The sequence below is a fragment of the Hippocampus bargibanti genome, linkage group LG04 (assembly GCF_051943395.1).
Source record: "Hippocampus bargibanti isolate YZ-2025 linkage group LG04, ASM5194339v1, whole genome shotgun sequence".
Classification (NCBI taxonomy): domain Eukaryota; kingdom Metazoa; phylum Chordata; class Actinopteri; order Syngnathiformes; family Syngnathidae; genus Hippocampus; species Hippocampus bargibanti.
Window position 1 is genome coordinate 27,762,621 of NC_142737.1, and position 23,442 is coordinate 27,786,062.

The window sequence follows — 23,442 nt, forward strand, 5'->3', positions numbered from 1 at the left end:
AATGATAGAAACTTCCGTAAACACCTTAGGATGGTGGGAAGCCGAAGGGTGAAGGTCCAGAGTAAGTGAATGTGTGTCTATGCATGAAGGTGCTGATGTCAGTTCATGTTAGCACCTCAGGAGTGAACCATCCAGATTGACATGTACTAAGGGGGAAGCTCTCTGTCAGATATAGTAACTAACTAATTTCCGCCAGTGATTCACTCAACCCTTTCATTTTACCTTCACCAAATATGAAAAATGTTTTTTTATTCCTGTCATCTTGCTTTTGGCAAAACAAAACAAGATTTATTTTAGGAAATCTCTATATAAACCACTTTTCTTCAAGTTTTCGTCAGATACACTGCTTTCCTGCCACCTTCGAAAAATTGGTGTGAAAAGTTGTAACCAGGGAGTGAACCCAAGATCCAGTCAAAATCATGCTGAGTCGAATGCCAAAGAGTACAAGTGAGTTTTGAGACGGGTTTTAAAGACCGCCAGCGACGGGGCTTTGTAAATGTTCAGTGGCAGGTCATTCCAGAGAGTGCGACCAGCAAAAATAAATCTAAAATTGTCATGATCTGGTTGGCGACCAACGGGGGGCGCTGTCGGCCCCGCCTGCACCTGCACAGGTGCTGGTCGTCCCGATCAAATTGGCGACCAGCGGTTAGCGACGTCAGCCCTGCCGGCAGCCTCGCAGGTGCTGGTCGTTATAATCAATGACACTTAAAAAGACACCTGGCACGATCATCCGGTGCCGATTCATTGTTTGTTTGCTGCTTGGTTGCAGCATGCATTGTGTACGTGTTTGTTTAACCTTGGCGGACTTTTACACTTGGTTTTCTTTTGCTACTTTGTATTTTTTCCATTCAGATCATTTTGATGTTTTACATTTTGTTCCTGCTGACTTTATTTTAATACAATTTGTCAAACAACAACCTGCTCTCTCCTGCCTGCTTTTTGGGATCCGAACCCGCCATCACCACCTCGCAAAACGTGACAGAATGAATCGGCCAACCATCGGATCCCGCAGGTACATCGGACCCGTCTCATTTCCACCCTGTGCCTGGCAATGCTACGTCCACGTTAGCGAAAGCCTCGTCGCGTTTGAATCGCGTCACTCGACGAGCCGCAACGTCCACGTAAACGTCCGGCCGAGACCTCCTTCCAGGTGGCCGTCCAGGGTGAAACTGGGTGACTGGCATTGCACGCCCACGTCCAGCCACGCTGTCGTCGTGCATGACGAATTGAGTCTCATCCACGACGAGCCGTGCAACGTCCGCGTCAACGTCAGTCCGAGACCCCACTCACCGCTGGATCCCGGAGCGGCTCTGGACCCGTCTCGTTACCCCGGAGCCGGGCAGTTCACGCCCACGTCGGCGGTATAAAGAGCCAGTGAAGGTATGCTTGAGGAGGTGTTATGTGCGCCCTCTTACGTGTACCAGTCAAGAGTCGAGCAGCAGTATTCTGGACCAGCTATAGAGACGCTTCATGGAGGATTGGCTGACTCCAAAGTAAAGTGCATTGCAGTGATGCAGCCGAGATGTGACAAAGGCATAAATTACTGCTTCAAGGTGCCCATGAGAACGAAGAGGTTTAATTTTAGCCAGCTACCTATGATAAAAGAAGATGGATTTAACAACAGCACAAATTTAATTTAAAATGTAGACTTTGCTTCTTGTGACTATAATTTTGGAAACCGCTTGACATTGTCATTTGTCTGTGTTAGTGTCAAACACGCCCTATTTTCACCCCTAACAATTTACTCCAGGTATGCTGTAATAACAGACATTTTGAGACTTAGTCCTTTACCACTTCATGAATTAAGGTTTGAGTTTGAGTAGTCCTCACCTGAATCTTAATTCTTCTCCAAAGATATTTTTGGACTATGTTGTAGTTTGCAGATGACAGGTCCTACAAGTGTATTGGCCCTATCTCTCAAAAATTGGGGTATCGATATGGTTATGAGGTCTCCCGGTGCATTGTGGCTTGATCAATGTACACTGTGCACTTACTTTTGTCGACATTCCATCAGCTGCAGCTTCACATGCTCATTATTTGTGTGTTCTTCTGTGTTTTCAAAATATTTGACAGGGTATATATGTATTTTTTTCTGATCATGGTGCATCTTCCTGACATGTCCTTTTTTCTGTTCCCAAAAATGATAGAAACTTCCGTAAACACCTTAGGATGGTGGGAAGCCGAAGGGTGAAGGTCCAGAGTAAGTGAATGTGTGTCTATGCATGAAGGTGCTGATGTCAGTTCATGTTAGCACCTCAGGAGTGAACCATCCAGATTGACATGTACTAAGCTCTCTGTCAGATATAGTGACTAACTAATTTCCGCCAGTGATTCACTCAACCCTTTCATTTTACCTTCACCAAATATGAACAATGTTTTTTTATTCCTGTCATCTTGCTTTTGGCAAAACAAAACAAGATTTATTTTAGGAAATCTCTATATAAACCACTTTTCTTCAAGTTTTCGTCAGATACACTGCTTTCCTGCCACCTTCGAAAAATTGGTGTGAAAAGTTGTAATTGTCCATAGAAGTTCAATGTCCTCTTGCCTCGAATGTGGTAATCTCCTCTTGTTCGCAACCCTTGTGGGAAGGATAATTTGTGGAATGTATTGTATTTCTTAGAAACTATGATAAAAACAACAATATGTGAATGAAATGACCATACAACATTCGCTGAAAACAGAAAAGACCATTCCCCTCCAAGGCTTGTTACCTTTTTCCTGAATACTGGGTACGATTTTGCTCGATACAGGATCCTAATGTGCATTTCTCTTATAATCGTCAGCCTATGCCGATCGCAGAGCCAAGAGTTTCAACCGCTCATGGAGTGACCCAACTCCTGTCAAGCCTGACTCACTCCATGACTCCAGAGACAGTGAGTCAGCACCCTCTCCAATGGACCTCGCCTCCAATGGACAGACAACCATGACACGTATTCTGCATTCAAACATGAGAAGAATATATTCCAATATTTCACGAGGACAATGAAAATGTTGTTACACAAACAAGATTGACACGGCACGGTACTTAAAATCCAAACGCATGGAGATAGTCTTTAAATCAAGGCTGGAAATTCACGCAACTCACACCTTGTCAGATATTGCCCGAATACTTCTGACTCATAAGTCATAAGAAAATACGGTAAAATCATTTAGTTTTTAAATGTTTGTATTTTCTTGACAAAATATTCTTAGTATATTGGCAATGTATTTTAGTGTGTTCTGATATTGAAAATTTAACAGTGACTCTGTTTTCTCGCAATAGTAGCACGTCTAAGGTGGAATACCAGATTGAAACAGAAATTTACTTGAAGATAGTCTAATATTGTCTTATCCACGCATATAATTTATAAAGACACGGGTTGGGGGAAAAAATGAAGGTACTCTTTGTTCACATTATAATTGGCCTTATTGCATTCACCGATCATTTGATCCCTTTTGGCTGTACAATCTTTCTTCCAGTGTTTATCCCATAGACTTAATTTGCATTGTAAATGCTAGTTGTAACTGTCTGAGAGGTTTTCTGAACTCCCACCTCCGTTATTCCAAAATAAAACAACAGGTGCAGCTCCTTTAAATGATGGACGCACTCTTTAATCATGTTTGTGTTCTTCTTTCATCTCATCCTTTGTTGTTTGTGCATTTGTGCGCGTGCGTGTGTGCTTGTGTCTGAGCCAGGTGGCGATATCCAGACCTCGTCAGGGAGCCTTAATGAAGGGTTGGATGAGGATGCTGAGTGGGGAGATGAAAGAGAGATGGAGAGAGTCGCCTGTGAAGGAGATGATTTCATCCCACCTAAAATAATTGTAAGGCTCAGAATTCACTACTTAGCAATGTTATTGTGTGACTATAATTGATCGATAACATTTTGTGGTCCGTGATCTCTCTCCCTCTCACTGCATTTTTAATTGACTCCCTCAGCTTATATCTTCCAAGGTCCCAAAGGCTGAATATGTTCCAAACATCATTCGTCGGGATGACCCTTCCATCATTCCAATTCTTTATGTGAGTGATAAAAGCTTTTCAGAACCATCTTTAAGACATAATGTGCTTTTAAGTTTGGATTTTAGACTTCTACGTAAGTTGTTGAATGTTTCAAGCCTCATACATCAAAAAAAATCCTCACCACATCAAACTAGTTTGTTCAATAATTCGTCCAAGCCGAAATTTTCTCAAGGTAACAATGATGCTCATCCTCTTCTCACGGATGAGCATCTTTAGAGCATCTTTAGAACTTTAGAACTTAGTAGAAGAAAGAGATTAAAATGAGGGATACACACACAGTAGTTCACATTATACAGTATATTTGCACTGGTTATTATAATGTGCACCTTTTAAGGAGAGATCTGCCCAAAATGATACGAGACAGGGGATGTTCTCTTCTTTTTCGTTGTGGACACTACGTCCAATGAAGAACAAATCCGATTAATTTTAGGTTTGATTATGCGAGTTGGATGTGTCAGTGTCTGCCATCAGCTCATAGTCATCTCGGTGCACCATTTTATTTCAAATGACCCGCAAAACTATGAGTTGCTAACGTAGGAATCTCATCTAACACACGCCTCGAACCACGCTTCGCAGATTGTTTTTCCGGTTTACTCGGCACACGCCTCAGAGCCTTCGTTTTGGACACATCAGTGATTGACCTTGCTCTTTGCTGATAACACAATACGCCCACCTGGCCCCACCTCCAGTAAAAAAAGGGAATGAATTTATTTTCACAAAAATGTTAACATTTACATAATAACCAGACATATGTGATTCCCTGCCCATTGTAATCACATCATATTGGTAAAAAGTAATCTATGTTGAAGGCCGAAGTGAGGACAAAATGGTGGAAGTTGAAAAAGGAAGTTTGTTGCATGACATTTAGGAAGGAGGTAAGACAAGTGCTGGGTGGGCAAGAGGTCCTTCCAGATGACTGTCAAACTAAAGCGAAACATAACCAGAGACACAGGTTGAAAGTACTTGGTGTATCGAGTGGAAGAAAGGTCGATAAGGAGACTTGGTGGTTGAATGGGATAGGTGCAGGAGTGTATACAGAGAAAGAGGTTAGCAAAGAAGAAGTTGGACACTGAGAGGACGGACGAGAGTAGACATCAGTACAAAGAGATGCAGCGCACGGTTAAAGTAAAGGTGGCAAAGGCCAAACAAGAGGCCTGTGATGACTTATATGCTAGGCTGGACAGCAAGGGAGGTGAGACTGATCTTTACAGGCTGGTGAGACAGAGAGACAAAGATGGTAAGAACCTGCAGCAGGTTCGGGTGATGAAGAATAGAGATGGCAATGTATTAACAGGTGCCAATAGTGTGATGGCAAGATGGAAAGAGTACTTTGAATAATTGATGAATGAGGAAAATGAGTAGGAACAAAGAGTAGAAGACGTGACTGTTGTGGACCAAGACGTAGCAAACATTAGCAAGGATGAAATGAGGAGGGCGCTGAAGAGGATGAAGGGGGGAAAGGCACTAGGGCCTGATGATTTACCAATCGAGGTATGGAAGTGTCTTGGAGAGGTGGTGGTGGTGATCCTGACTGGGTTATTCAACAAGATCTTAGATGGTGAACGCCTGATGCCTGAAGAATGGAAACAAAGTGTACTTGTGCCCATTTTTAAGAACAAGGGAGATGTGCAGAGTTGTACTAACTACAGCGGAATAAAGTTGATAAGCCATACAATGAACCTATGGGAAAGAGTCGTTGAAGCTAGACTAAGGGCAGAAGTGAATATTTGTGAGCAGCAGTATCACTTGCTAAAAAATTGTACGACAGATGCAGTGTTTGCTTTAAGAATGCTGATAGAGAAGTACAGAGAAGATCAGAAGGAATTGCATTGTGTCTTTGTAGATCTGGAGAAAGCGTATGACAGGGTGCCCAGAGAAGAGTTGTGGTATTGCATGAGGAAGTCTGGAGTGATAGAAAAGTATGTCAGAGCGGTGCAAGACATGTATCATCACTGTAAGACAGTTGTGAGGTGTGCGGTCGGTGTGATGGAGGAGTTCAAGGTGGAGGTGGCACTCCACCAGGGGTCAGCTCTGAGCCCCTTCTTATTTTCTATGGTGATGGACAGTTCTGACAGACGATCTTAGACAAGAATCTCCTTGGACCATGATGTTTACAGATGACATTGCGATCTGTAGCGAGAATGGGGAACAGGTGGCGGAGAAAATAGACATGTGGAGATATCCCCTGGAAAGGAGAGGAATGAAGATCAGTCGCAACAAGACAGAATATATGTGTGTGAATGAGAGGGATCCAAGTACAAGAGTGATGCTGCAGGGAGAAGAGATAAAGAAGTACTTAGGGTAAACTGTCCAGAGCAATGGGGAGTATGGAAAAGAGATGAAGAAGCGTGTCCTGGCAGGCTGGAGCGCCTGGAGGAAAATGTCAGGTGTGATGTGTGATAGAAGGGTTTCAGCTAGGATGAAAGGAAAAGTGTATAAAACAGCGGTGGGACCACCCACGATGTTTGGATTGGAGACAGTGCCACTGAAGAAAAGACAGTAAGCAGAGCTGGAGGTAGCAGAGCTGAAGATGTTGAAGTTTTCTTTGGGAGTGACCAGGTTGGATAGGATCAGGAATGAGTACATTAGAGGGACAACTCATATTCGAGGCTTTGGAGAGAAAGTCAGAGAGGCCAGACTGAGATGGTTTGGACATGTCCAGAGGAGAGAGACCGACTATATCGGGAGAAGGATGCTGAGCCTTAAATTGCCAGGCAGGAGACCGATAGGAAGACCGAAGAGGAGGTTTATGGATGTTGTCAAAGAGGACATGATGGTAGCTGGTGTGAGAGAAGAGTATGCACAAAACCGGCTTAGATGGAGGACATTGATTCGCTGTGGCGACCCCTGAAGGGAAACGTCGAAAGGAAAAGAAGATTATGTTGAGATCTCATCTGTTCCTATTATACATTACAAATGACTGTCTTAACTTACGAATTTTAGGTGTCCCGAATTTGGATAATTCAATTTATTTCATCCATTTAATCCTAAACCCATGAGCATTGCTTTGCAATTCTGCCTATATAATTGCAGAAATTATCGCCATTTGCGTTAACAATGCCTTGACAGAAATGAAGGCAGCGGTAAGCAGAAAGGAGGGGGGATTGTTGTATTTGTGAATGACAAATGGTGCAACCCTGAGCACATCAAGGTCAAGGAAAAACTCTGCACTCGCAACATCGAGCTGCTAGCCGTTAGCCTCCGGCCGCATTACCTGCCGCGGGAATTCTCACACGTCATAGCCGTGACGGCGTACATTCCCCCTACGGCAAATGGCGGCACAGCCTCCGATGCCCTCATGACTGTTGTAAACAAGCTGCAAACCCAGTCCCCCAACGCCTTGTTCATCATCTTAGGGGATTTCAATCACGTTTCCCTGGAATCCAACCTCCCAACATTCACACAGTATGTAACTTGTGCCACCAGAGACAATAACATATTGGACCTATTTTATTCAAATGCCAAGGATGCATACAAACCCTCCCCCCTCCCCCCTCTCGGAAGAGCAGACCACAATATGGTTTATCTCCAGCCTGTGTACAATCCCCTTGTCCAGAGGCAACCAGCTGTGACCCGCACGGTCAGAAGATGGTCCACAGAAGCTGAAGAAGCTCTGCGGGACTGTTTTGAGTCAACCAGGTGGGAGCTCTTCACTGAGATCCATGGGGAGGACATTGATTCACTCACCGACACCGTCACAGACTACATAAACTTTTGTGAACAAAACACCGTACCCACCAGGACTGTGCAGTGTTTTTCCAACAACAAACCATGGATTAAGCCCGTCATAAAAGCCCTCCTGAAGGAAAAGAAAAGGGCTTTTGTGTCGGGCAACAGAGAGGAACTGAAGGCCGTGCAGATCCAACTGAGGAGGAAGATCAGAGAGGGAAAGAAGGCCTACAGGATGAAAATGGAGGAGCAGCTGCAAGCCAGCAGTGTCGCTGGTGTCTGGAAGGGCCTGAAAAACATCTCAGGCCACAAAAGCCCAGTGACATTGAACGAAAAAGACAAGGACTGGGCAGATGAACTCAACCGCTTTTTCAATCGGTTTGACAAGATGCCTGTCGCCCCCGGCCCACCGTCAACTTCACCTGTAGCTGCACCTGCACCAACTCTCACTGTGGCCTTACCCTCCCTGCCCCTTCTCACGACCAGCTTCCCGCAACCAACAACTGCCCTCCCAACCGTTGCCACACCCTCAGCCGCCACTCTGCCTCCAGGTTCCTACATGTCTGTCACAACTGCGCAGGTGAGAAACCAACTGAGGAGGATGGAAGTGAGGAAGGCAGCAGGTCCGGATGACATCAGTTCCCGTCTCCTTAAGACCTGCTCCGACCAGCTGTGTGTCATTGTCCAGCACTTGTTCAACCTGAGCCTGAAGCTGGGCAGAGTTCCACAGCTGTGGAAAAAGTCATGCCCTGTCCCAGTGCCCAAGACTGCCAACCCAAAGGAGCTCAACAGCTACAGACCGGTGGCGCTGACGTCTCACCTGATGAAGACGCTGGAGCGACTCGTCCTCGCCCACCTGCGACCGCTGGCAAGCTCATCGCTGGACCCGCTACAGTTTGCCTACCAGCCCAGCATCGGTGTGGAGGATGCCATCATCTACCTCCTCCATACGGCGTTGATGCACCTGGAGAATGCTGGGAGCACAGTGAGGATCACGTTCTTCGATATCTCCAGTGCCTTCAACACCATCCAGCCAAATCTACTGGGGGACAAGCTGCAGCATGCCGGAGTCGACCAGCACCTCACATCCTGGATTACAGATTACCTCACAAATAGGCCACAGTATGTGAGGGTAAAGAACTGTGAGTCGGACAGTCCTGGCTCCATTCCTGTTCACCCTCTACACTTCGGACTTCAACTACAACACCCCAACCTGCCACCTTCAGAAGTTCTCTGACGACTCAGCTATTGTTGGCCTCATTACAGAGGGAGACGATAGGGAGTACAGGGGACTGACAAAGGACTTTGTGGACTGGTGCCAGCAGAATCACCTCCAGATCAACACCGGGAAAACCAAGGAGCTGGTGGTGGACTTCTGCAGAAAACAATCCTCACCTGCACCGTTGAACATCCAGGGTTCGGACATTGAGAGGGTGACCTCCTACAAGTACCTGGGTGTTACTCTCTACAATAAACTGGACTGGTCTACAAACACGGATGCCCTAATCAAAAAGGGACAGAGTCGCCTCTTCCTACTCAGGAAACGGAGGTGTTTTGGAGTTCAGGGGTCACTCCTTAAGACTTTCTATGACTCTGTGGTGGCTTCAGCCATCCACTATGGAATTGTCTGCTGGTCAGGCAGCATCACCACCCGGGACAGGAAAAGACTGGAGCGCCTTGTCAAGAGGGCAAGTTCTGTCCTGGGCTGCTCGCTGGACTCTCTGGAGGGGTGGGCAACAGACGGACGCTAGCTAAACTAAAGGCTATGATGGACAGCCCCTCCTGCCCACCCTGACAGCACTGGGTAGCTCCTTCAGCCAGAGACTATTACACCCGCGCTGCAAGAAGGAAAGGTACCGCCGCTCGTTCCTACCGACTGCTGTCAGGCTTTGCAACTCTCAATGATCACATGTGAAAAAAAAAAGAAAAACTGGACACTTGTAAATATGGGTTGATGCAATATATCAAAATGCATTTCTTATTCTTGCACTATGTACAGTTTTTTATGGAACGGTTTTGCACATTTACATTTGCACAGTATACAGTTGACATTCTTATTTTGTTATGCTTATAATATCTTGTTTTCCATCCTTTCACCCCCACCCCAAACCCCATCCCTTTTCAATTGCTGCTGTGGACTGCAAATTTCCCCATTGTGGGACGAATAAAGGTTTTCTGATTCTGATTCTGATTCTGATTGATTGTTTGAATTCAGACAAAGCTGACCTTAGTTTACTGGCTCAATTTGAATGGTGGTTTCATTCATTAAAATATACTTTACATATATTTGTAATCATGTTGTGCAAGGGAAGATAATGCAATAACTTGTCATTATTCATTCATTTAGATTCAGAATCAGGGCATTCATGTAGACCATTGATATGTTATGCCTACTCTATAACACCACATCAAAACTTCACACTGATTGAACTAAATATGTGTTCTTATTTTTTTTATGTACATCTTTCTTTGCCCTTCTGTTTAATTGTGGTGATATAAGAACGTATTCTCCTATTTTCAGGACCACGACCACGCAACGTTTGACGACATCCTTGGTGAGCATGAAATGTTTTGTGGTTTCAGAATTTGGCACAACGCAGTGCAAAGGTAGCAAGGTGGCAAATTTCTAATTAGTTGTTGAAGCACTCAGATGATTCATTATTGGGCATGATGCTGTCAAGGGACAGAGAATGTATGTGTCATTTGAGTGAAGAAAACTGACACCCCTCTTTTTCTTTTCCACTCCCCCTCTCTCTCCCATTCACACTATGACACTCAGAGGAAATCAAGAAGAAGCTGACTGCCTACAGAAAAGGCTGCAAAATTTGGAATATGCTCATTTTCTGCCAAGTGAGTGACAAGATGGGCAGGATTTTACGTATTTTCTGACATTATTGAATGTAGAATTGAATGAAAACATGACCTAAACTGAACAACCAGTAAAATGAAACAGTGTGTGGGGGGAAGTACCATATTTTCCGGTGTATAAGGCGCACCCCCAGTGAAGGGTGTATTTTCAAACATTTTCCACATATAAGGCATACCGTACTATCAGGCGCACCTTCAGTGAATGAAAAAGGTTTTCGAAAAATAATATCTACTGTAAATAGATAAAGGTTTTCCAGATGTAAGGCACAATACACAATACGGCACTACAGTGGAGACTGGTGTTATGCACAACATCTACAGGGGGAAATGGAGTCGGTCACTGCTGACGGTAGCGCAGGGTCATCCTTTGAATTAAATTAACCCCATCACCTGCTTTCACAGTCAAGAAAAATCTTTTTGGTCCTGAAAAAGTGCTGTTATCTCAGCGTCTAATTGTGCCCATAATTTGCTAAAAGAAAAGCAATACACTTCTGTAATTACTGGGGATCCCATTGTCAGAAGTGGTGACTGTGACTAAAACATATTATAAATGCCATTTCTGTTTTTGCTTGAATGAAAGATGATTTTTGACAATGTTTTAAAATGATTTTTATTTCCACAGGGAGGACCAGGTCATTTGTATTTACTGAAGAATAAAGTGGCCACTTTTGCCAAAGTAGAAAAGGAGGAAGATATGATCCAGTAAGTATCAACAGCTGTAAAAAATATAGATGTAAGGAGCAAATTGAAGAGGCAAAATGGCAAAATGTATATCATATTATATCCCAAATCTACCTTTCATGGGGGCAAAATTAATACATTTTGTTTGAGTAGTACACTTGCTTATTAGTTCTGTCCCGTATAAAACATGTATGTCTGTCCATCCATCCATTGTCTAATCCGCTTATCCTGACAAGGCTCGTGGGCGTGCTGGAGCCTATCCCAGCTGTCTTCAGGCAGTAGGCGGGGGAAAACCACAACTGGCCAGACAATCTCAGGGGACACCTAGACTGAAAACCAATTTCCCCCAAAAAGGTAGAAGTGAAGGAAAATGGATGGTTTGAAAGGGGAGTAAAAGAAGCTATTTTCATAAAACAGCAAAACCCTTCACTAAATCGCCATGGTGGGGGTTCAATTTGGATTGTTCGTACAACAGACTTCTTAGGCAACATAGGCTTAGTTATGCTGATGAGATTATACCAGTGCAAATGAGGCAATCAAGCCAGTCGTCGACCCCATACTCAGTCAGGACAGTAGAAGTAATCAGTGTAGCCGCAGGAAGGGTAGTCCTCTGCTCCCCCCAACCTGAGAGCAGGGACCAATCATAGCAGAGTCTGGCACCGCCACGTCTGGACAGTAGGGATATATATACAGGGCCGAAACTACCAGCAAAATATTTTAGTTTGCTGATGAAGCCTCTTGGATAAGAAGCAAAACGTCAGTCACTTTCAAAGAAGTACAGATGACGGCTGAAGAAACCTTTTCATCCATATGTCACTGACTTATTACAGATGTAAATTTTAAAATTTGGCACACATTTTAGCAAGTATCATAGAAGGTGTCATCCTTGATTTGAAGGCCACTTAAAATAAGGTGTCGGGCCAGATCTGGGCCCCAGGCCTTGAGTTTGACACCGGAGCTTTAAATTGTCCCTAAGTGTGAGTGTGGGTGCGGATGGTTGTTCGTTGATAGTTGTTGGTTGCCAACCAGTTCAGGGTGTCCCTTGCTAACTGTCCAAAGATGGATGGGATAGATTCCAGAACCCCCCTGACACCTTTGTGAGGATAAGCGGAGCAGAAAATGGATGGGTTATGAGTCAGCACAACGTTATTTCAGTCACCTACTGTACATTTTTAAAATTGCACCCATACTATACACACGCAAGCTTTTACGCATTTACTGTCGGTGAGGTATTATTCAATTTTCCTCAGCCTTCTGTCAAGCTCTCTTTGCAGATTTCATGTGCTGCTCTTGACCCTGTTGTCATTGATATCATAACTTGTCTTGTGAACACAGTTTCTGGCGGCAGCTGGGAAGGCTGATGAGTAAGCTGAACCCTGAGCCCAACGTCATCCACATCATGGGCTGCTATGTGTTAGGGAGCGCAAATGGAGAAAAGGTAAACCGTGTTTGTATTGTGACTAAGGCTTGCCAATGGAGAATTTATACACTCACCGTTTGAAGAAAAAAAAATGAAAACACAAAGTGCTGCAAATGTGTGCACCTGCAGCATGTGCTTACTCTGAGTAAGTGTGACTGTAAACACACACATGCTAAATGCCATATGCTGAGAACAGCAGGGTGAAGATTATCAGGCAAGCTGTCGGTTTCAGAGACGGAGCAAGAATTTCTGGAATATTTTGTTCGGACTCCGATGTGTTCGAACTGTGAGACGTTCTTTTAAAAACATTTTTTTTTTTTTAATACGGATGTGTATGTGTCACATGTATGTGACAAATCAGGTTTTCAACATCTCCGTTGCCTAAATACTTGCTGTTCTTTTCCTGCTGTAGTGCTGCCAGCAGGCACTTGCAGGGGTGGGTAGTGAAATAGACGAAGCGTTCTCTCACATAAACGAGCACCATACTTTGAAATGACAAGAAAATAGACTCCATGACGCCCACTCAATTCACACATAGATCCCTGACCCTTGTTGCAATTATGTGCTACCAACATTTATTTTCACACGTCTTCCTCCTCCAGTGCCCGTGCTGTTGCTCATCCGCCCCCACAGAGGCAAATGCACACTTATAATATGCAGGCCACTTGCACATAGCTCATGTGCACGTGCAAGTTACACGTTATCCTCCTCTCTTACAGACGTTGTGCAAAATTTGCCATCAGAGAAAGCAAGTGTCACTCTTTACTCTCCATTTAGAAAGGAACCTACATTTAAAATGAATGCAAACCTAAAGAAAGGTTTCAGTGACTTTTGCACTTTATATATATATATATATATATATATATATATATATATATATATATATATATATATATATATACAGCGAGACCCTGGCTTACGAACTTAATTGGTTTCCAGACAAGAGTGTATAAGGCGAAAAGTGTGTGTCCCATTTTTTTTTCCCCATAGGAAACCATTAAAATGAGAATAATCCGTTCCCAGGTCTTCATAAAATATAATTTTCAACTAAATAAGCCTTAAAACTACACACAACATACCTTATTCTATGTATAATAAATGTGCTATTGTATTGTAATGAAAGAAATACACTGCACTGTATAATAAAGTCACTTTATTTACATTTGTGATGGTCGTTGATGGCTCTTAATTGACACCTGTTGCTTTCTGACTTGTAAGATCTGACGAAACTGAGGCATCACATTATCATTCATCATGTTGATGATTCTCATAGCCTTTTCTGGATGGAACTGTTCAATAAAAGGCTGCACATCAACTCATGGATGGCCTGCTTCTGCTTGTCCTCTTGAAGGCAAATCAAATCCTCTGTGTTGACGACCTCATTATGGTCAGCAACAAGCTCCTCGATGTCATCTGCATCCACTTCCAGTCCCATAGGTGCTGGCAGAGATTTTATTACAAAAAAGGCGCAAGTCCGATGATTCCACGGACGCGGAATAAAACGCGGCAAAAGAAGGCAGGCAGGGTGATCCATCCAGCACATTCTCGATCCCGGAAAGCACTTACGCCATCGCTGCAACAATCACCTCGGCAAAGCAAACTCTTGAACTTGCCTGCACAAAACACAGCGAGGCATCGTAATCATGTCACTAGTGAGGTGACAGCGACTCGTTGAAATGAAATGAAATTGAAGTGTCTTCTTCGGCTGGTGGAGGTCGCGAGCGGCGGCCCCGCCCCAGCTGTCAACTCGCACGTGACAATTTCGGTGTCATTAGTCACGTGAAAGCATCGACTAAATAACGCCTTTGTGTAAAGGTTTTGGGCAAAGGATGGTAGCAATGGTGAACGGTACCGGGCTCTTTATTTGTAGAATGGTCGTAGAAAGTTACTCTCAGCGAAGTGACACACAGCGTGAGAGATGTGTCAGGCTGAGATTCACATGAATTCACATCTTTTTTTAAAGGGGGCGTTTACCTGTTTCGACATGAACGGCACCTAGGTCAGTATCATCCAATCAAAATTGCGCGTTCTGCCAACTGCCTCCCAAACAGGAAATGAACAGCGAAAAAGCGAGAATATGTATTTAGTTGTATTGGCTAGCCAGATGCAATCATCAAAAGAGCCATATATAACTCGGGGTCCATAGGTTCCCGACCCCTGCTATAGCTGAAAAAATCATGAACAATTGAATCAGGTGTGGTGAAGTAGGGCGGGATCTAAAAAAAGAGAGGATATGAACAAAAGAGACAATACCAGAAGTAAGCAGAGCTCAAATAGAACAAGAAATAAAAATGCACAAAGCATAAAGTACATTTATAATGAAAGTGAATGTGCTGTGTAAATCAAATCCTGTTTATGTGTATCAAAGTATCATTTCTGAGTCACTCCTGCAATTTAAAATCCCAAGTCATTAAAGCAAAATTTGACTTTGGAAATGGAGAGGGCAGGGTACCAGAATCTTGGATGTCCTCATTAGGTTTTACAATGTAAATTATTGCTTTGATGATGTTGCCCATCCCCCCCAATAAACGAAGAACCCAGTTTGGGCAATTTAAAACATGGACAGTATTTGGTGCTGAGGAATAACGTGTTTTGGATTGAAAACATCTCCCTTGAGGTTTAACCTTCACCAAATGTTTCCAGCGGCATCTTTCAGTAAGGGGCCTGCGTAGGATTAAAAACTAGTCCTGTATTGCTTGCTTTTTTGCCTAATGGCTGTGCATTGTTGTGATGACATTTAAAAATAATCTGTTGTCTGAAAAGAAAAGAGTTACTCGCCTGCAGAGACATTCATCATCATGCTTTTCTGCTTTTGTTGACTATGACTCACTCCAAGATGTTAATTTGAAAATGATGTATTCAAGTTCTGTTTACATTTTCATAATTGATAAATCGAACGCCTGCTGCATGTGCGTGCTCCTGCAAGCTCAGCTGGGTAGATGCTATTAATAGAGTGAGCTGTCTTCAGGTGGCACCATTTATAACTATGCGATCAGTTTGTCACGTTTTCACGAGAAAGTTTGTTGTGGGGGTGGGCAGTTAAAAGATGCATCCATGTGTAGGGAAAGAGACAGTGAATACTGGAGGCATCGCAAAAAGGTAGAGGCTTAAAACAATAAATCAACAATATTCTAAAACATTTCCACACACTCTTGCAGCTACCATTGTTTCACCGCCTAAACAAATGTTTTATTTGCAAAAAGTGGGGTTTAAAAAAATTGAAGTGCAGTCCTTTATACTGTATAGTAATACTGTACTTTTTTATTGATTAGATTATACCAGTGAGTGAAAAATGTCATCACTAAGCAAAGACCACTGACCTTTGCAACAATTCATGCTGCTTTAAGGCCATCAAACTGGCACTGGACTTCTTCCATGACGACTATTCCATTTTTTTCCCATTTTTGATGTAATCTTTTTTTTTTTAATATATTCTCCTTTTGTATCTATCTTCAGCTGATTCAGACTTTGAAGAGGCTGATGAAACCCTCTGTTGAATTCAAGTCCCCACTGGAACTGTCTGCACAGGGTGAGATCACTTTACACCCTTACACAGTTTGTAAATTGCACAGCTATTGTATTTAATTGTTCTTTTTTATTTGGGCAAAACGTTCATTCTCTTTGCATGACACAAACAACGTAGCACTGGAAGGCACTTCGGAGGTGCACTTTTTGTGAGTGGCCTATTACTATATATATATATATATATATATATATATATATATATATATATATATATATATATATATATATATATATATATATATATATATATATATATAAAGGGCGGCCGAGTGGTTAGCACACCGGCTTCACAGTGCAGAGGTCGCCGGTTCGCGTCCCGGTCCGGCCTCCCTGTGTGGAGTTTACATGTTCTCCCCGGACCCACGTGGGTTTTCTCCGGGTCCTCCGGTTTCGTCCCACACTCAAAAAACATGCATGGCGGGCAGATTGACCACTTCAAATTGTCCCGAGGTGTGAGTGTGAGAGTGACTGTTGTATGTCTTGTGCCCTGCGATTGGCTGGCAACCAATTCAGGGTGTCCCCCGCCTCGTGCCCGAAGACAGCTGAGATAGGCTTCAGGAACCCCCGCGACCCGAATGAGGAATAAGCGGTACGGAAAACGAGATGAGATGATATATATATATATATATATATATATATATATATATATATATATATATATATATATATATATATATATATATATATATATATATAAGTGACAACAGTTGGTCACGGAGAGAGCGATACACCCGTACGCCGCTCAGCACCCCACCCTCGCGTACCCACTCACGGTGTTCGAACTACGAAGCAAGAATTTCTCTAATATTTTGTTCGGACTTCGATCTGTTCGAACTGTGAGTCGTTCGAAAACCGAGATTCCACTGTATATGTGATGTGTGTGTGTGTGATGGTCGTTAATGGCAAAGCCATTATATCACAAAGGTAAATAAAATGACTTTATTGTATAGTACAGTTTATTTTGTTAATCATATTACTATAGCACATTTATTACACATAAAATAAGGTATATTTTGTGTAGTTTTAAGGCTTAGAAAATTAGAAAGTAGAAAATTATGTTTTATAGGGACCTGGGAACGGATTATTCTCATTTTAATGGTTTCCTATGGGAAATTAATATTTTGGTATACACACTTTTCACCTTAAACACTCTGTCTGGGAACCAGTTAAGTTCGTAAGCCAAGGTCCCACTGTACACTATGCTCCTCTCTCCTGCCTGATTTGTTGGGGTCCACCAACACCACCTTCAAAATCTTGACACGCATAGAAGAGAAGCTACAATAGTGGCTGCACTTGCGCCATGCATCCACTAGATAAAGCTATGCTAAACGGAACGCAATACAATCCAATTCAGTATAGCTTTATTGATGTAGAGCTGGGGTGTCTAACTCGTTTTTGACGCGGCCCACATGATGTTTATGGTTTCCTCTCAAGGGCATATGAATTTGGGGAAACCATTACAATGTTTCATCTCCTCCACATCTTACATTCATACATAAGGCACAACAAATTAATGAATAACTAGTTGTCAAATCTGAAGGCAAGAATAATGACCGTTCTTGTAGTTTACGTGGGACAATTTGAAATTTTGGTTACGACTTAAGCAAGCATCATGGAATTTCACAAGTTTTATTTGCTTTCATGGGCCGAATAAAATGATCTGGCAGGGCATATTTGGCCCCCGGGCCTTGACTTTGATACCCATGATGTAGAGCCTTCACAATCGCACCGACTATAACAAAGCCATGAGATGTGGTCACAAATTCAGACATGAAACATAAATACTAATGGGAAATTTGGAATGTGGGACATTCCAGTGGGACAAAAGATCCGTAGGAGGATTTGATTGGATTGGATTTGTTTTATTAGTCTTGCAGTGGAGAAATTTAAATTTCACAGGAACAAAGTTATGGAAGGAAGAGGAAAAGAAAGGAATAAGTAGAAAAACAAAATGCAGGAGCTGCTTGAAAGGCAGACACTGTCATAGCACCATATTGAAGTCAAAGAACAAAATAACAAAATAATATGACAACACAAAGACACAGTCATTCAATCTTCAACATACCGTGCACCCTCTTTGTTGTATGAAGCAGTTCCTGATGAAAGATGAGAGGATCAGTCCTTTTCACCAGTGGATCGGGGAAGTCATGGTGTAATGTGCACATCTGCTACATGATAAATGTTGAAAGCAAACATAAAGCTCATTGGCTAAAGAAATTGCCTCACATCTCCTGCCCCATGGAAATCGTCATCAATTCCAATCCCCGACAGTTCCACATACCCACCAGCGCTCTGCACTGACGCTCCTTTCTCATCACGGGCTCCTCAAGCCATGCATCCATCCAGCCGCAGACTGTCCAACAGCACCGACCCTTCCACTGAACAAAGCGGGCCTGTGAAAATTCTACCCATTACAGAAGCAAAAAAACACAGTGGCCTCAGAGCTGTCCAGTAATGACAGGCAAATGGAACTGACATTCCTCCCAAATCAAAAACAGTGCTGGCATATTCTGCTGCCGAAAAGAAACAACTGCACAGTATCCTCCTTGATGAATGTTTTTGCCAAAAATGCTGAAAAACAATCCGTATCCATTCCACATGACACACAACAACACAAAGTGACAAAGGTAAACTAAAAAACAGCAAAATAAGCTTGATGACGTTGGATGATGTATGGATATGTTGCAACATGTACTTCGAAGGAGCATCGATAGTTCCAAGTATGTGTCGTGAAGCTCTGATGAGTTTCCGTTCAGTATGTCAAATCTCTGAATGCATTTCTGTTTCTGTCAACGGTCAGTGAGTAATTCACGTTTTTCTCTTGCTCAACTAATCGTCAATCGCTGTTTATTTTCTTCTTAATTGCGACTTGAACTTCATGTCATCAGTTGAAATACGTAGTACCTTACTTTGCATGCAAAACCCAACCGTGAAGGAGTCGGCTTGTCGAAAGGCGTGGACAGTTTTGTAATTCATTGTGTCTTTTTCTTTTCTTTCTAGGTAAAGAAATGATTGAGATGTACTTTAATTTCCGCTTATTTCGCCTGTGGAAAAGCCGCCAGCACTCGAAAATGCTGGACTACGACGACCTGCTGTGATGACATAGCTCCATTTTCTGGCTTGTCGGCCCGTTGTCTCACACCTGAGCCTCTATGCTGTGACAGAGGCTGTGAAATGGCCCCCGGAGCAGCTCGGAAGTAGAGCACCAGCTCTCTCCTGAAGGGGACCGAGTGTCCGAGTAGATTCAGCTGTCGTGGAGTACCGTCGCTCTTCTGTCCACTTTCCGTTCCTGCTAATCTCTCAGAGAAATAAGAATGAGAACGACAAGAAAATGGGGTCAAAGGAAATGAGTTTTTCTTCCTCAGCCCAAATGTGTCACACCATGCTCACTCCAGTTAGTTTTTGGAGTGTGTGTGTGTGGGGGACAATGTTTGATTAAAGAGTGGCAGATGAAAGGCTAAATTCCTTCTTTCTGAAGGTGTTTCCATTTTCTGACCTGAAGATACTTTTCTCCTTTTTTATTGTGGAAGATCGAAGAATTTCTTTAAATAAGCAAGTTCTCAGTGGCGCATTCAGAGAATAGAATCCAGCAATTCTTGCTCTGCCGGCGTGTTAAATGAACTAATATTTAGTCTTTAATACATTTCTCTTTTATTTTACATCACTTGATCATCAATGGATTAGAATTGTGTCTAGACTGTTGTATTATCTCAGGATAAAGCCAGTGTTTGAAACTTTGAATTATATTCACAGTTCATATCACAACATTCGTGTAGGTGAAGGTCTTCATCCAGCACGCACATCAAGCAGGATATTACAACTGTCACGCTCACTAATCCAGGCATTGCCGAACTGACGGTCGTCGTCCTCTCTTGTGTAGCATTACAATATTACATTGTTCACCCGCTGCAACGGCACAAATCATTCTTTCTGGAGGTGTTCGGCGGTTGATAAGGTGTGTTTAACTACTACGTGTTTATATTGCATGCGTGTATCGACACAGTTTATAACCAAGTCTAAATTAGTAGAATGTCAGACGACAACCATAGGATAGCCTATGTGCTTTTCAATATTTTATTTTTTATCACTCAAAGTGAGGAGAATCGCCCTTGCTATTATTTACAACATGTTTGAGATAAATTTCTACACAAACAAATCTGCACTTCAGTTCAATTACCTCAGTGTTTTGTGTTGTCATTATTGAAGTGCCAGCTTCAAAAACAACAGGTGACTTTTAACAGTTGTATTGTAACTAAACATATTTTATTGTGTCCTTCACATTACACTATTGACATAGCAGAGAAGCAAAGGGTGATTCAGCCAAAATGAGACACATACTCTTTCAGGTCCATGTTACACTTGGGCCTGTCGCCGAATATGGTTGAACTTGTTTTGTAACTGTATACTGTATAGCAGGGGTGTCAAAGTCATTTTTTGCCGCAGGCCACATTGTAGTTATGGTTTCCTCTCAAGGGCCGTTATGAATTTGGGGAACCCATTAGAATGTTTAAATCCCTTCAAATATTACATATAGAGCACACAGCAAATTAATGAATAACTCGTTTTTAAATCTGAAGTCAAGAATAATGACTTTTATTGTGGTTGACATCCAAAAATATGACATTTTGGCTCCGATTTTAGAAATCATCATGGAATTTAACAAGTTTGATTTGCTTTCGCAGGCCGAAAAAAATGATGTGGTGGGCCATATTTGGCCCGCGGGCCTCGACTTTGACACCAGTGCTGTATAGAGTTGAGTGAATCTGTTTTATCCGCCAATGCCTTGTGTACAGCTGAAATAGTCCGTGTTAAATCACCAAACACTACTACTAAAAAATATTGTGCAGTCAAATATAACTGTTTATTTAGAACATCCAGTCAGGAAAAAAAACTGATGTGTAGCATAAGTGCTGGTGTTATCAGGATGTTGGTGCTGTGATAACTCCAGTGACTTTTACAGTACATTGCGGCATCTCCTCTTGCTGAGATGGTCTGAAAATAGACTATCACCATGTCCCCATTCACCTTCTTTATGATGTGATTGCATTTTGTGTGGTGGGGGCATCTTTGTTTATTTGATCCTTGGGAGGAGTATGTATGAGTCCATTTAATGAGGATACTAACAATAGATGTGCAAAAGCAGTACATTTATGTCTCTGAAAAACATTGGCACAGTCCACATGAAACCAGCAAATTGTGTATGAAAAATGTTGCATAAAAACGGCTTCAATGAACATATTCGAAGCATTTTTGTACAACACTGGTGTGCGTATTTTTGTAAAAATTATTCCATAATCATTGTTTTGTGACTGGTATGAATATTCAATAGTAACAGATTATTGTACAAAAGGTAATATTTTATTTACGGTCTCCTACTACATTTCTGAGAGGACACAATCTTTTTTTTTTCTACGTCAGGCTCCAAAAGTGTCATTCCTCTGTGAATTGCAACGTGGAAAAAAAATCTATGGTTCACAAAACATTACTATTTCACAGTGATTATTATCATTTTCATTATAATTTATATTGAATAATGTCACATTGAATAATGTTTGTGTTACAAAATTCCATTAATTTGTAGTTAGATTATACATTTTGGACAAAACTGAAGCCATCCTTTTTTTTTCTCCATCTTGGTTTTGAACACACAATCTTGTTTGTTTGGAAAGTAATAGAAGTTCACTTTGCATTGTTATAATAACAATTGTTTATATCAATCTTTTCCTTTTTCATCAATTGTGTTTCCAAGATCTACAATTATTAATTGCAAAGCAACGCATTGAGCGAGACGTTTCCCAAATAACTACCTTATTGTTGAAGAGGTTGTCCAAGACTACTCATCATTGTGGGTGAACAGTCCAGGAAGATTAAGAATTATGTTCATTCTGCTCACTGATTGCCTCTACAGGTCTAATCTCAGAGCCCAACCACTTGGTGACGCAGCGATCCCTGCAGTATCTTTAATGATGCTATAAATAACAGCCTTCTACATGTATTGATTCATAATTAATAATAACATTATGACTCATAATATGTAGTCATAGGAATAATCAGAAATAATAACTGGGTCAAGCAAAAGCTAAAAGTCACTTATTCTATCCAATTTCATAACGAGCCAAACAAAACTTGTGTAGCTGAGTTTGGTGAAATTATCTACGCCCCGGGCTAAAAGGCTAAATTATTTTGAAATCTATCTATCTATTCATCCATCCATCCATCGATCCCTCCCTCCCTCCCTCTCTCTCTCTCTCTCTCTACCTATCTTGCTATCTAGCATGAAGATTTTCATCTATACCTTATAATATGTCTTTTCACACATTGTTGTGTCATGTTGAATGAAACACATTCACTGAATTACAAAATGAAATATTTTCCACACAATAAAGTGATTCGGGCTATGAGGCGCACTTTCAACATATGTCCTATTTTAAAACTGTTTTCAAATATAAGCCTGATCTTTGATCACTTTCATGAAACGATTTTCACATGAAAAGATACTAATACTTGGGCAAAAATATCTAGATTGATGTATCACATACTGAAATGCGTGAACATTTAGCACTCTTATGTCATTCAAAAGCCAGTGAGTCAAGATGGTAAATAGAAACAATACTTATTGCTGTGATCAAAAAGTGAGATTATAAATGCGTATAGCTCTTTTGTGCATTTGAATCGTTGCTTTGATGGAATAGAAGGTGTGTGTGCATTGTGCCTGAACTAATAGAAAAGCAATATTGCATTGTTACGTCTTGCATCGTTGGTGACACCATGTGCGTGAAAGAACTGTGTTGAACTCTTGTCCATTAAACTTCAGTTTGTTGCAATGTTTTGCTTCTCCATCAAGTTTTCTTTTCCTTTTGGCTTTTCCCCTCAGGGGTCGCCACAGCAAATCAGTGTCCTCTATCTTCAGAGGTTTGATTCGCATGTTTGTTTTGGCCAAGCTTTTATGTGCCCTTCCTGACACAACCCCCTGAATTTATCCAGGCTTGGGACCGGCACAATAAGACACTGGCTTGCGTCCCATTGTGGCTACAGAACAAGCAACTCCATGAGATTATAAAAGATAAAGATGATCATAATAACAATACATTATATTTATGAGCGCCTTTCAAAACTGTCAAGGACACTTTACAGTCTCAGTATAAGGACATTTCTTTTTCTGCAGGTGAGTGGCGGCACCCATTCAGCAAGTGATGCATAAAAAGCTGAATGACCAGTTTATTATAAATTACATGATGTTACATTTGATACATGTCCTAGTTTGACCGCGAGTA

The 23,442-nt window shown here is 42.0% G+C and overlaps 1 protein-coding gene across 1 annotated transcript in view; it reads left to right on the plus strand.

The window, feature by feature from the left end:
* Window positions 1-22,381, plus strand: part of nsmfb (NMDA receptor synaptonuclear signaling and neuronal migration factor b) — a 44,740-nt gene extending 22,359 nt beyond the window's left edge. Inside the window, exons 6-15 of the mRNA XM_088994987.1 lie at window positions 9-61; window positions 2,787-2,876; window positions 3,679-3,806; window positions 3,922-4,005; window positions 10,196-10,229; window positions 10,454-10,524; window positions 11,165-11,244; window positions 12,559-12,661; window positions 16,100-16,172; window positions 19,169-22,381. Coding sequence (XP_088851113.1) covers window positions 9-61; window positions 2,787-2,876; window positions 3,679-3,806; window positions 3,922-4,005; window positions 10,196-10,229; window positions 10,454-10,524; window positions 11,165-11,244; window positions 12,559-12,661; window positions 16,100-16,172; window positions 19,169-19,266 — 814 coding nt within the window. The 3' untranslated portion in view covers window positions 19,267-22,381. The remainder of the gene's footprint in view (window positions 1-8; window positions 62-2,786; window positions 2,877-3,678; window positions 3,807-3,921; window positions 4,006-10,195; window positions 10,230-10,453; window positions 10,525-11,164; window positions 11,245-12,558; window positions 12,662-16,099; window positions 16,173-19,168) is intronic.
* The last annotated feature ends 1,061 nt before the right edge of the window (window positions 22,382-23,442 follow it).